This window comes from Oncorhynchus nerka, linkage group LG2, assembly GCF_034236695.1.
Source record: "Oncorhynchus nerka isolate Pitt River linkage group LG2, Oner_Uvic_2.0, whole genome shotgun sequence".
Classification (NCBI taxonomy): domain Eukaryota; kingdom Metazoa; phylum Chordata; class Actinopteri; order Salmoniformes; family Salmonidae; genus Oncorhynchus; species Oncorhynchus nerka.
Window position 1 is genome coordinate 23,720,718 of NC_088397.1, and position 14,453 is coordinate 23,735,170.

Genomic DNA, 14,453 nt, shown 5'->3' on the forward strand with positions numbered 1-14,453 from the left:
GTGAAAAATCCCCCCTTGAGCATGGCAGTCAACCCTAATTGCCCCAGGGTTGCCGTTGATAACGGCAGACCCTGTCTCAGGGAGAGTGGGATATGCAGAAAACACATTTCCAATTCAAACATGCATATTTGTACATGTGTGAAACCAGACAAATACAAGCACCCACCAAGTTATTATTGAACAGTAAATGCATTTGTATTAAGCAGCGACAGTAAATGTGATTTAGAGACCTCTGTATTTCTAATGCTCCATCATCCACCGATGACACAAGGGGCCTCAACGAGAATGAGGAACAGGGGTCCAACTAAATCAAAGACTGTAGGTAGGCCTGCTCCCAAATGGCCCTGTCAGAGATTGAAGTTGCTTTGGTATTGAATTAGATGCATTTAAAAAAAAAAAATCTAAGACCATGTCCACGGTTGGAATTGGTTGGAGATGGAATTTGATTCACTTGGGAGTGCATTACATGAAACTTTAGTGGTAAACTCAGTGGCATTAGTTGACCACTTGGTGGCATTGTATCCTATTCTTTTCATAAGTATTATAGTGAACTGAATTGGTAATGTAATAACAGAGTGTAGACCATGAGTAGAAGCAAGGTAGAACATGTACTATCAGATTGATTTAATTTTTCATGTAGTCTATATTAAAGGGCATTTCATTTAATATAAAAGGCTTTTAAAATTCACTATTGGTGCACCATTTCTACTTAAAATATCAAAATGCACTATTTGTGGAACAACCCAAATAATGTGGACTATGCAATGACCATGGAGCGGATTGTGAAATTGGCCAGTTGTTGTTTGTATAACATACATCTGTTAAAAGCCCTGTTTATACCTTGTGCTAATGTGTCTTTATCTTGTCTACATTTTGATCGTGCCCACATTTCCAGAAATGTGACTACACATGGTATTCAAATGTATATGTTATCCCTTTCTGACGGTGGCCAGGAAGATCTGATCACAATGTGCCTTTTACTCATCTTCACCTGTCTAAAAATACGGGCACAATCAGAATGTGGACAAGATCAGGATAAAGGACACAAGTTAGAACCAGGTATAAACAGGGCTTTAAACAGGACACTTATATAAACAGGACACTTATTTGAACAGAGAAACTGTAAAGTGATGAGTCATTAGCCTACCAGGTGACTTCGAATCATAGGGTTCATTTTACTTCTCTAAAAGGCTGTTTTGTAAGTGATTGTGAAAGACAGCATTGTGTGCTTGTGCAATGTGATTTTGAAAGAGGTACAGAGTTCATCTGTTTTGTTTGTCTACTGTGCCACTGGTGGATATAAAGTAGCAGTGTGCAGTGGTATGCATTGTGAGTCTACGATCACAGGGAGAAGGTACAGTAAAACATTGCTGTCGTGTGTGTGTGTGTGTGTGTGTGTGTGTGTGTGTGTGTGTGTGTGTGTGTGTGTGGTTTTGGGGTAGAAGTAAAAGGATGTGGATAAGCCTTTGAGTGTATCAATATCAATATGGCCTATTTGAGTATATTGAGCTGGACCCAGATCTTTCCATGTGTTTCTACCTTTTCCGCTCATCTCTAGAATGAAGTCTCTCGTGCTCCTTCTATTGGTGGCTGTTACTGTATCATCTGTGCTGTCTAAACCCCTCCCTGAAGACTCTGAAGCAGAGGTTCACAAGGAGTTTGAGACATGGAAAGTTAAATATGGTAAAACTGGTTCAGTACTAATATTTCACCAATGGATATTTACACTGAGTATACAAAATATTAAGAATTCCTTCTCTTTCCATGACATAGACTGGCCAGGTGAATCCAGGTGAAAGCTGTGATGCCTTATCGAACCATTCATTGTTCAATCAACTTAAGTCAGTGTAGATGAAGGGGAGGAGACGCTTGAGACAATTGAGACATGGATTCTGTTTGTGTGCCATTCAGAGGGTGAATGGGCAAGGACAAAATATTGAAATGCTGTTGAACAGGGTATGGTAGTAGGTGTCTGGTGCACTGGTTTGTGTCAAGAACTGCAACGCTGCTGGGCTTTTCACTCTCAACAGTTTCCCTTGTGTATCAAGAATGGTCCACCACCCGAAGGACATCCAGCCAACTTCACAAAGGTGGGAGGCATTGACGTCAACATGGGCCAGAAATCCTGTGGAACGCTTTCAGCACCTTGTGGAGTCCAGGCCCCAACAAATTGTAGCTGTTCTGAGGGCTAGAGAGGGAGTGCAACTCAATATTAGGAATGTGTTCCTAGTGTTTGGTATACTCTTTGTATAATTGCATTGACAATGAATTAGTTGTCAAAATGTCAACACAGAAAGATACATTTACAGTACATTTGCAGGGAAGAGCTATCCGTCGACCGAGGAGGAAGCCAAACGTAAGGAGATATGGTTAGCGACGAGGAAGAGGGTGATGGAACACAATATGAGAGCAGGAAATGGATTAGAGAGCTTCACCATGGCGATCAATCACTTTGCTGACCTGGTACGGTTCAATATTTACTGGTCAATTATTAACTTTCAATTGAGTTAGTTAGTTTAGAAATTATATCTCCGCCACTGGCTTTACAATGACATTTCCAAATCCGTCTTAGGCCCATAGTTTTAGTTTAAATGATTGATTTATATTTTAGTCAGTTACTTCTGTGATATTTTCTTAGCAGCCCTGTTGAGTCTCTTTGTTGAGTCTCCGTGTCTTTGCTTCCTCTCACAGACTAATGAGGAGGTTCCTAGAGGACTTTTGCCCATGGTAAAGTGCCACCGTCATTACAGCGCAATTCCCTATATGGTTAATCACAATAATAGTATGATGAAGAACTCTGTCTTCTGTCTCAGCCTCGACCTGAGGAAGAAGAGGTGGACAGAGAGTTTGAGATGTGGAAGACTCACAATGGTACAACTGGTTTAATACTAACGGAATGCAAAGGAGGCTGGTGGCACCGTAATTGGGAGGACGGGCTCGTGGTAATGACTGGAGCAGAATGAGTGGAATGGTATCAAATACAACAAGCACATGGTTTCCAGGTGTTTGATGCCATTCCATTTGCACCATTCCGGCCATTATTACTAGCCTCCTGTGACTGAATGAGGCTTCATTTGTGTCAGAATACCCATAATAGCGTACTACATAATTAAAATGCATACTAATTTCGGCATATGATCTAGTAGAAATCACTTGTTTCTTCCGACTCAAGTATTTGACAACAGCTGGTAATCAGATAAATTGTTGCGCTGTACCAAAACGAATGAATGGTGGGAATCAACGCAATTGCGCATTAGATTACATATTCGGAGTACTGTTCTTTTTTTAAATGTCGTATTCTATTTAGTACGCTAGTATTGGTATTCGGAGACGGCTACTGTTTCCACTGGTAGTAGTGCAATGGCCCCTAAATAATTAAAGGGAAATATGCTTTTAAAATAAAGTGTGGTGTTATCTGCATTCACCAATGCTAGGCTGCTAATATTTACTAAAGAGACATGTTTGTAGGTAAGACCTATAACTCCACCGAGGAGGAAGCCAAGCGTAAGGAGATCTGGTTAGCTACTAGGGCAAGAGTGATGGAACACAACAAGAGAGCAGAGAATGGCTCAGAGAGCTTCACCATGGGGATGAATTCCTTCTCTGACATGGTAAGGTGGTACCAGTTATTTATTGTCAAAATAATTATCAAATTGATTCAAGTATTTAGAATATTCTGCTACAAACAGCTTGTCTAACATTTTATCGTCTTATTTTTGAGTCTGTCTTTTTTACACCCCCAGACTTCTGAGGAGATTCCTAGAGGAGGACTTCTGGTTGTGTTTCCCAGTCGAGATGGAGGGGAGGAAGCAGAGGTGGATAAAGAGTTTGAAACGTGGAAGGTTCAACACGGTAAAACGGGTTCAATACTCACTGAAAGAAACAAAAATACACACCAGTGATGGTTGACTACAACAGTTTGAACAATACAGACGTTCCGTCTCAATGTTATCTGACCATTTGCAGGGAAGAGCTATGGTTCCACCGAGGAGGAAGCCAAGCGTAAGGAGATCTGGTTAGCTACTAGGGCAAGAGTGATGGAGCACAACAAGAGAGCAGAGAATGGCTCAGAGAGCTTCACCATGGGGATGAATCATCTTTCCGACCGGGTATGATCACTGTCAGGGAGAGGCCTACTATATAAAACAGTTCAACTTGGAGGCTGCTTCCTTGGTTACTGATGGTACTTTTCTTACAGGCTTTCTTGATACTAATGCATGTTGCTTCCTTTCACAGACTACTGCGGAGGTTACAGGACGAAGGGTAGGGTCACGCACTTACTGCAATGCGCTGCACTTATAAGGTTGGTGAAAATATGAATCAATCATTTATGGTGGTAATTGTATGATTGAGAACTCTCCTATTCCTTAGCTTCAAGATGGGGAGGAAACAGAAGTGCACAAGGAGTTTCAAACATGGAAAGTTAAATATGGTAAAACTGGTTCACCACTAACTGAAATAGATATTTCCTGTATACTTAAAGTCAAACTCATGAAATAAGTTGACGTTTTTCATGCTTGCAGGAAAGACCTATCCGTCCACCGAGGAGGAAGCTAAGCGTAAGGAGATCTGGTTAGCTGCTAGGAAGATGGTGACGGAACACAACCGGAGAGCAGAGAATGGCCTGGAGAGCTACACCCTGGCAGTCAATCACTTTGCTGACTTGGTATGGTGTTATTATTAATAGTGAAATTAATTCAGATGAGTCTGAAAGAAATCCGGGTTGTTATTTGTAGTTATACATTACATTACTATGTTGATATAAGTTATAAGTTGATATAAGATTTCTCAAACAAGTTGTTTGTCGCCTTTTTGCTTCCAGACTACTGAGGAGGTTCCTAGAGGGCTTTTACCCATGGTAAGGTATCAGCATTTCAAAACGTAATGAGTTTAATGCAACAATGTCATTTAACTGAACTTACAGTGATGTAAAGTTTGTGTTAACTCTCGTTTCTCTTTCCCATTCACCCTCCTGGCCCTGACCACTCATCTCATCACAGGGTATGCTTCCAGTCACATAAGTTACTAACATTGTACTCACTACAGTCCTATTCACAACCCTTAACTACAATGACCATAGTCTTTAAAAAATATTAAAGAAACCTTCACATTTACTAATGTTACACTCCTAAATTCACAAAAGAATCAGATATTGACAGACTGTCTTTTTCCTCCAACAGAATGAAGAAGCTTTGACACTATGAGGAATGAACAATTTTGAAATTTACAATAAATATAAACACTACACTTTCAATTCTTGTGTCCATTTTTTCCTTTATTTTATATCAGCCTATACGGCAGGTTTCCCCAACTGACAGTAGGCTGAATTTGGCCCGTGGGTGGTTTTATTTCTCCCCCCAATGTCACGTTCTGACCTTAGTTCTTTTATTATGTCTTTGTTTTAGTATGTTCAGGGCGTCAGATGGGTGGGTTGTCTATGTTCATTTTTCTATGTTGCGTTTTGTGTTTGGCCTGGTATGGTTCTCAATCAGAGGCAGGTGTCGTTAGTTGTCTCTGATTGAGAATCATACTTAGGTAGCCTTCTTTCACCTGTGTTTCGTGGGTGATTATTTTCTGTTTTGTATTTCATCGTTCAGGACTGTTTCGTTTTGTTCTCATTGTTTTTTGTTTTGTGTTCATATAATAAATACAATATGGACACTTACCACGCTGCGCATTGGTCCTCCGATCCTTCTTACTACTCCTCAGAAGAGGAGGACGAGAATCGTTACACCCAAGTATTTAAAAAAAATATGTATATACACTACGGTTCAAAAGTTTGGGGTCACTTAGAAATGTCCTTGTTTTTGAAAGAAAAACACTTTTTTTGTCCATTAAAATAACATCAAATTGATCAGAAATACATTGTTAATGTTGTAAATGACTATTGTAGCTGAAAACGGCAGATTTCTTTATGGAATATCTACATAGGCGTACAGAGGCCCATTATCAGCAAACATCACTCCTGTGTTCTAACAGAACGTTGTGTTAGCTCCTCCAAGTTTATCATTTCAAAAGACTAATTGCTCATTAGAAAACTCTTTTGCAATTATGTCAGCACAGCTAAAAACTGTTGTCCTGATTAAAGAAGGAATAAAACTGGCCTTCTTTAGACTAGTTGAGTATCTGGAGCATCAGCATTTGTGGGTTCGATTACAGGAACAAAATGGCCAGAACAAAGACCTCCTCTGAAACTCGTCAGTCTATTCTTGTTCTGAGAAATGAAGGCTATTCCATGCGAGAAATTGTCAAAAAACTGAAGATCTTGTACAACGCTATGTACTACTCCTTTCACAGAACAGCGCAAACTGTCCAGTACTTTAAAAATATCCTCTCATGTTGTCCTCCAGTGGTTTGCAGAAGAGGATGTCTTCCTTAATTGACCCCCCATAAACGTAACGGACATATACCAGGAGCTGTGCCAGGCTCGCCATGTATGTTAACATCCAGCTGTAACAAATATAATTCCCTGGCTTGAATGCGAAGCAGTAATTGTTTCAAAACATCTCCTGCCATGTCACTGACGAGTCGTGAAACAGTGTTGTTTGATTAAGTCATTGTCTGTATATTTTTTGGGGCCTCTTCCCTCAGCATTGTCGCAGCCATATCTGCGGCAGCAGGAAGAATTAAGTCCTCCACAATAGTATGGGGCTTGCCTGTCCTCGCCACACGGTAGCTCAACATATAAGACGCTTCTAGCCCCTTCTTGTTAATGGTATCTGTCTTACTACTCGAAAGTCATCTTTATTCTTGCTCAAAAAACTCCCGTGGCTTATTTTTCAAATTGTGATGTTGCATTTCTAAATTTTTGAGCAAGAGTGAAGGTTTCCCACGAAAGAGTAACGGTTAATGTGATTGGATGTTAATTATTTGACTAGGCTCCCTGTATTTGACATTGTGTTGTTATTTCGCTGAACACTAGATGGTTTAATTTAATTTTTGGTAGTGAAACGAGGCTATTCAGGCGGAGAAAAAAAACTATAGCCCCCGTTGGAAAATATAAATGTACTGTTTGAAAATGTGAAGGATTTTTTTTTTTTTTACAAAAACTTTGGCATACCCCCGATGACATTGCTCGTACCTCTGGGTATTCCAGTTTAGGAAAACCTGGCCAAGAGAAAGTTATTAACAAGCTCTTACATCCTAACAGGGTTTATTAAGGATAGTCATGCAGCCAGTAACATGCACTGCCTGTTTCAATGTGGTTGCTGAGGCTTCCATTCTGGATACCCCATGTGCTGTGTTATCATTAGATGCAGAGAAAGCCTTTGAGTGGGAATATTTATGGCATGTTCTTGAACATTTTGGTTTTGGGGCTAGAGTCATACCTATGATTCGCACAATGTATGTGAATCTTTCTTCTATTATACCAACAAGCACTACCCATTCTAATCCATTTACCATACAACCAGGACGTAAACAAGGCTGTCCTGCCTCCCCTATGCTATTTGCTCTCTCTCTTGAACCGCTGGCACAAAGCATATGTCAAAATTCTGCTTCTTCACATTTCAAAATCAAACCGAACAAGCAATTTCTCCGTATGCAGATGACATTCACGTCAGAACATTTTCAGAAAATATTTTCACATCATTCAGCTCACGGTCTGGTTACAAGATCAACTGGTCTAAAACAGCTCTACTACCTCTTAAACTCAGCTAAGGGAAGCAACTACCACCCTTTATCCCAGTGAAGAAACAAACCACCTACTTAGACATTACTTAACCCCCTCTATCCACACTACTTTCAGGAAGAACTACTTAGAAACCTTTCAGAATATCCAGAAATACATAAAAAGATGGTCTGCTATGGCCACTTCTTTGCATGCTAGAATCTCAATGATTAAAATGAATGTCCTCCTTCGTATCAATTTTATGAGTTCCATGTTCCCACTGCCGCCTCCTATAGACTATTGGTCTAAACTTGACTCTGTCATAAAGAAGTTCATTTGGGGGAGGAAAGAGACCACAGATTGAATATGCAACACGACAGAGAACGGAAGCATCAGGTTGATTTACAGTTCCAAATCCACATTTTTATCACCTAACTTTCCAAATTCATTTCCTGAAGACCTGGTGAAACCCAAAGACTTCTGTTCCTTGGCGTGCTATAGAAGATTCAATAGTTTCACCATTCAGATTACAAGATTGATTATTTTCTGGATTGACTCATTATTGTTTGTTGTTGTGCATTATTGTTAGGACCCATTATAGCATACTCAGTAAATGTGTAGAAAGCTACAGAGAAGCATATGAGATCTAATCTTAAATGGCTTTCATAATCTCCAAGATGGCGTAATAAACAATTCTTAGCGTGTAAGAAACCATTTATATCAGAGTCTTGGTCTAAGAAGGGTATTTATACGTTCAAAGACATATTCAATGTGAATGGACTCCTCGGTTTCCATGACATCCGCCTGTGTTTTAATGTCCAGGTTCATCATTTTGTCTTTACCTTCAACGCCTATCCACGCGAGCCTATGGGGTCCCCTGGGCAGCAGAACTAGCAGTACACCCATTGGTCAAACTTCTAACGGACAGACGCCCCTCAAAAGGAGTGTCTAATATCTATAGTCAATTAACTCTGGCAGCACAAAAACCATTAACTCTATCCACTGTATGGGAAAATGATTTTACTCTTGCCGACAGACAAATAAATTGGGAGACAATATGGAAAATACATTTGGATCATCTAGAAACCCCAATCACCAATGAATTAAAACATTTTGCCATATAACCTATCTAACACCTCCAAAAAGACATCACATGGTATTAGTCCATCAGCATTATGTGAGTTTTGCACCACAGGGGACCTTGGTACTTTTCAGCATGTGCTGTGGAAATGACTGGGTGTGGTTGAATTCTGGGGGAAAGTCAACCATGTCGTCTCTGTACTTAGATCCAATAGGGATGTTGCTTTGTGATGTCTCTGATTTGCACTTGTCAGAAAGGCAACAGAGAGTGTGGTTGGTAGGAACCACAGCTGTTAAGAAAAAGATTGTACAAAGGTGGGTTCCACCTCATCAGTTACCATTGCAACAATGGCTGCTCACATTTAAGGAAATTGTACTTATGGAGCTCTCCACGGCCAGGATCCACAGGGCCAAAGGTGTCCACTCTGGACACATGGAAAAAAGCAGCAGTGGACATTTCTGAACTCTTAACCAACGGGCATTTACATCCACGAGTGTGTAGCAATAATGTGTCACTATTTCTGAGGCTATATGATGCATTGTTCAGCAGATGTACTATGTAATATTAATTGTTTTTATCTCGTAATTTATTTGACATGCTATCAGATTGCCGGTGAGGGGTGGGGGGGATTGAAAAAATATATCTGTAAATGTACTGTATGAATCCTATGAATTGAAATAATAAAAACTGAATGTGAAAAAAGTTTGGACATACTCATTCCAGGGTTTTCTTCATTTGGTCTATTTTCTACATTGTAGAAGAATAGTGAAGACATCAAAACTATGAAATAACACATATGGAATTATATAGTAACCAAAAAATTGCTTACAAAAATATGAATTTTAAATTTGAGAGCATTCCAGGTGAAGCAAAGTAGCCACTCTTTGCCTTGAAGACAACTTTCCACACTCTTGGCATTCTTTCAACAAGCTTCCTGAGATAGTCACCTAGAATTCATTTAAATTAACAGGTGTGCCTTGTTAATTTGTGGAATTTCTTTCCTTCTTAATGCGTTTGAGTCAGTCAGTTGTGTTGTGTCAAGTTAGGGGTGGTATACAGAAGACCAAGTCCATATTATGGCAAGAACAGTTCAAATTAGCAAAGAGAAGCAACAGTCCATCATTACTTTAAGACATGAAGGTCAGTCAGTCAATTCAGAATATTTCCAAAACTTTTAAAGTTTCTTCAAGTGCAGTTGCAAAAATCATCAAGCGCTATGATGAAACTGGCTCTCATGAGGACCGCCACAGGAAAGTAAGACCCAGAGTTACCTCTGCTGCAGAGGATAAGTTCATTAGAGTTACCAGCCCCAGAAATTGCAGGCCAATTAAATGCTTCACAGAGTTCAAGTAACAGACACATCTCAAAATCAACTGTTCAGAGGAGACTGCATGAATCAGGCCTTCATGGTCAAATTTCTGCAAAAAAACCACTAATAAAGGACACCAATAATAATAAGAGACTTGATTGGGCCAAGAAACACGAGCAATGGACATTAGACCAGTGGAAATCTATCCACTGAGTCCAAATTTAAGATGTTTGGTTCCAACCGCCATGTCTTTGTGAGACACACCGTGAACCATGGAGGAGGAGGTGTGATGGTGTGGGGGTGCTTTGCTGGTGACACTGTGATGGAGTGCTGCATCAGATGACCTGGTCTCCCCAATCACCCGACCTCACCTCATTTGAGATGGTTTGGGATGAGATGGACCGCAGAGTCAAGGAAAAGCAGCCAACAAGTGCTCAGCATATGTGGGAACTCCTTCAAGACTGTTGGAAAAGCATTCCAGGTGAAGCTGGTTGAGAGAATAACATGAGTGTGCAAATCTGTCATCAAAGCGAAGGGTGGCTACTTTGAAGAATCAAAAATTTGCTTATCACTTTCTTGGTTACTACTATTTCATAGTTTTGATGTCTTCACTATTATGCTACAATGTAGAAAATAGTACAAATCAAGAAAAACCTCTGAATGGAATGGTACTATATAGTACCAGTCCAAAGTTTGGACACCCCTACTCATAAAAGACTGAACAAAGATTTTAATTTTGGAATTCTGTTCCCAAGTATTCCCTATAGAGAGACGTGATCGTATACAAATGTAATAATTTGAAAATATGATGTTTTAGTCAAGTATTATATCTGTGTGGGCTTCTTGCAGTAAATTTGCAATTTCCAAATGATTTGTAATTATGCTCCGCTCCCCCAACCATCTGCTTAAAGAAGAAATCGGACCATGGCTGAGTCTAGTTGATGATCTGAATTGGTCCACTCACACAGACAGCGTCGTGAAGAAGGCGCAGCAGCGCCTCTTCAACCTCAGGAGGCTGAAGAAATTCGGCTTGTCACCAAAAGCACTCACAAACTTCTACAGATGCACAATCGAGAGCATCCTGGCGGGCTGTATCACCGCCTGGTACGGCAACTGCTCCGCCCTCAACCGTAAGGCTCTCCAGAGGGTAGTGAGGTCTGCACAACGCATCACCGGGGGCAAACTACCTGCCCTCCAGGACACCTACACCACCCGATGTTACAGGAAGGCCATAAAGATCATCAAGGACATCAACCACCCGAGCCACTGCCTGTTCACCCCGCTATCATCCAGAAGGCGAGGTCAGTACAGGTGCATCAAAGCTGGGACCGAGAGACTGAAAAACAGCTTCTATCTCAAGGCCATCAGACTGTTAAACAGCCACCACTAACATTGAGTGGCTGCTGCCAACACACTGACATTGACACTGACCCAACTCCAGCCACTTTAATAATGGGAATTGATGGGAAATTATGTAAATATATCACTAGCCACTTTAAACAATGCTACCTTATATAATGTTACTTACCCTACATTATTCATCTCATATGCATACGTATATACTGTACTCTATATCATCGACTGCATCCTTATGTAATACATGTATCACTAGCCACTTTAACTATGCCACTTTGTTTACTTTGTCTACATACTCATCTCATATGTATATACTGTACTCGATACCATCTACTGTATGCTGCCCTGTACCATCACTCATTCATATATCCTTATGTACATATTCTTTATCCCCTTACACTGTGTATAAGAAAGTAGTTTTGGAATTGTTAGTTAGATTACTTGTTGGTTATTACTGCATTGTCGGAACTAGAAGCACAAGCATTTCGCTACACTCGCACTAACATCTGCTAACCATGTGTATGTGACAAATAAAATTTGATTTGATTTGATTTGATCCCTGGAATGTGGGTGGGACATTAAGTGGACTTGACCAATAGAGGGCAGAGTTTTCTCAGTCAGTTCAGAGCCATTGCATTATCAAACGTCACTCACACACACACAACCCAGTTTTCTTGTCTCCCCAAAATCGCACCAATAAACATGAGCAGTAGATGCAACATTGCCATGTTTTTGTGTAGGTTATGGTAAACTTCTGCTCAATTTGATTAGAAGACAGAGTGGCAACAGCCAAGAGAAGAGTGTGTGTGTGTGCGTGTGTGTGCATGAATGTGTGCATGAATGTGTGTGTGTGACTGATGTTTACAGGCAGTAATTACATTGCAGGGCTTTTTTTGCATGTGCAATGACTATGGCACACACTGTCTCCATTTTTTGTCCCTGTACCCTGAATTTGCAACGTTGTCTCTAGCATACATTATAGCCATACATAATGAAAAATATAGGCTTTAGGAGAGCTGAACATCCATTCTCAGTGTCATCTATGGTCATTCCAATAGAAGCAACAAGATGACGCCTACTGAAGTACATTACGATTACATCTACATGCACATGACATTTTAGTCACTAAGCAGACACTATTATCACCCAGAGCAACAATACAAGCACTCAAATTAGCAGGCTGAAACAACCGCACAACACAAGCATCCGCCAATCACAGCACTTGAGACATACGGTGCAATAAAATAAAGCAGTACAGCACCACAAATTGACATAAAGGAGGAGCAATAAGATAAAGCAGAACACATGATTGGTCCAATGATTCCATTATGAGTTGAAGGGCTCTTTCCTTCCTTGCTCTGAGATATCATTACAGTCCCCTCAGGTGTGACAGCCAGACATTGGGAACAGTGATTTGTCATGATTGGGTAAGTGTAGAGCCCCTCTAAGTGTTTTGAGTCAATACAACTCCAGGAGGGAGTCTTTCAGCTGACACTGATATCATTCAGCCCTGTGTGGGTGTTTGTGTGTGGTGTCAGCATGCAGGTGTGTGTGTCCGCCCCTGCACGTGTTTTTGTTGTTGTTGTGTGTGTGTGTGTGTGTGTGTGTGTGTGTGTGTGTGTGTGTGTGTGTGTGTGCATGCATGCTTGTGTGTGTCTCACCTTGCAGTGCCAGTCGAGGTACTGATTATTACTGCTATAAAGAACCTCAGTGCTATTCTCCTGTCAGCCATTATCCTATCACAGATTATCTCCCCATCAGCCCACAGAAGCCATATCTCCCACAATCCCCCTGTGACAAGAGCCCACTGCCAACCGCCTTAATTACATTTTCCCATTATCTTCCCCAGCAGAGAAGCCGGGACGGGTAGCTTCCCCCAAATGAAATGGATTGGAAAGGAAAGGGTAGATGACTAACACCCAAAGTTATGTAATCACTGACCTTGTGTTCATCCAAACTGGTCTTTTTGATATTGCACTTTTACTTTAGCTCCTCTAACTTAAATCAAATCGAATCAAATCTAGTTTTATTTGTCACAAGCGCTGAAGACAGCAGGAGTAGACTTTACCGTGAACTGCTTACTTACGAGACCTTTCCCATCAATGCAGAGTTAAAAAGAGTGTTAAGAAAATGTGCTAATATAAATATGAAAAGTAACACAATAAACAACAATAAAGAGAATATTTTCAAGGAGTACCGGTACCAAGTCAATGTGCAGGGATAGTTTAGGTAATATGTACAGTCATGGCCAAAAGTTTTGAGAATGACACAAATATTAATTTTCACAAAGTCTGCTGCCTCAGTTTGTATGATGGCAATTTGCATATACTCCATAATGCTATGAAGAGTGATCAGATGAATTGCAATTAATTGCAAAGTCCCTCTTTGCCATGCAAATGAACTGAATCCCCCCCAAAAATGTCCACTGCATTTCAGCCCTGCCACAAAAGGACCAGCTGACATCATGTCAGCGATTCCCTCGTTAACACAGGTGTGTGTTGACGAGGACAAGGCTGGAGATCACTCGGTCATGCTGATTGAATTTGAATAACAGAATGGAAGCTTCAAAAGGAGGGTGGTGCTTGGAATCATTGTTCTTCCTCTGTCAACCATGGTTACCTGCAAGGAAACACATGCCGTCATCATTGCTTAGCACAAAAATGGCTTCACAGGCAAGGATATTGCTGCCAGTAAGATTGCACCTAAATCAACCATTTATCAGATCATCAAGAACTTCAAAGAGAGCGGTTTAATTGTTGTGAAGAAGGCTTCATGGCGCCCAAGAAAGTCCAGCAAGCGCCAGGACCGTCTCCTAAAGTTGATTCAGCTGCGGGATCGGGGCACCACCAGTACAGAGCTTGCTCAGGAATGGCAGCAGGCTCGGTGTGAGTGCATCTGCACGCACAGTGAGGTGATGACTTTTGAAAGATGGCCTGGTGTCAAGAAGGGCAGCAAAGAAGCCACTTCTCTCCAGGAAAAACATCAGGTACAGACTGATATTCTGCAAAAGGTACAGGGATTGGACTGCTGAGGACTGGGGTAAAGTAATTTTCTCTGATTTTCTCTTGTCCAAAGAATACAAGGTGAGCGCTACCATC

The 14,453-nt window shown here is 40.8% G+C and overlaps 1 protein-coding gene across 1 annotated transcript; it reads left to right on the forward strand.

The window, feature by feature from the left end:
* Window positions 1–1,250: 1,250 nt before the first annotated feature.
* On the forward strand, window positions 1,251–5,254 carry LOC115132820 (cystein proteinase inhibitor protein salarin). Its single transcript, XM_029665559.2, has 13 exons — window positions 1,251–1,354; window positions 1,559–1,683; window positions 2,321–2,463; window positions 2,692–2,727; window positions 2,814–2,871; window positions 3,469–3,611; window positions 3,744–3,852; window positions 3,967–4,109; window positions 4,237–4,263; window positions 4,372–4,432; window positions 4,524–4,666; window positions 4,823–4,858; window positions 5,180–5,254. The coding sequence occupies exons 1-13, from the start codon at window positions 1,323–1,325 to the stop codon at window positions 5,183–5,185; spliced, it is 1,062 nt and encodes a 353-aa protein (XP_029521419.1). The 5' UTR covers window positions 1,251–1,322; the 3' UTR covers window positions 5,186–5,254.
* Window positions 5,255–14,453: the final 9,199 nt, after the last annotated feature.

Coding starts and splice junctions, on each gene's coding strand:
- LOC115132820 (XM_029665559.2), top strand. CDS start 1,323: ATGCATTGTGAGTCTACGATCACAGGGAGAAG. Junction 2,872..3,468: donor GATGTGGAAGACTCACAATG/GTACAACTGGTT, acceptor ACATGTTTGTAG/GTAAGACCTATAACTCCACC. Junction 3,612..3,743: donor TGAATTCCTTCTCTGACATG/GTAAGGTGGTAC, acceptor TTACACCCCCAG/ACTTCTGAGGAGATTCCTAG.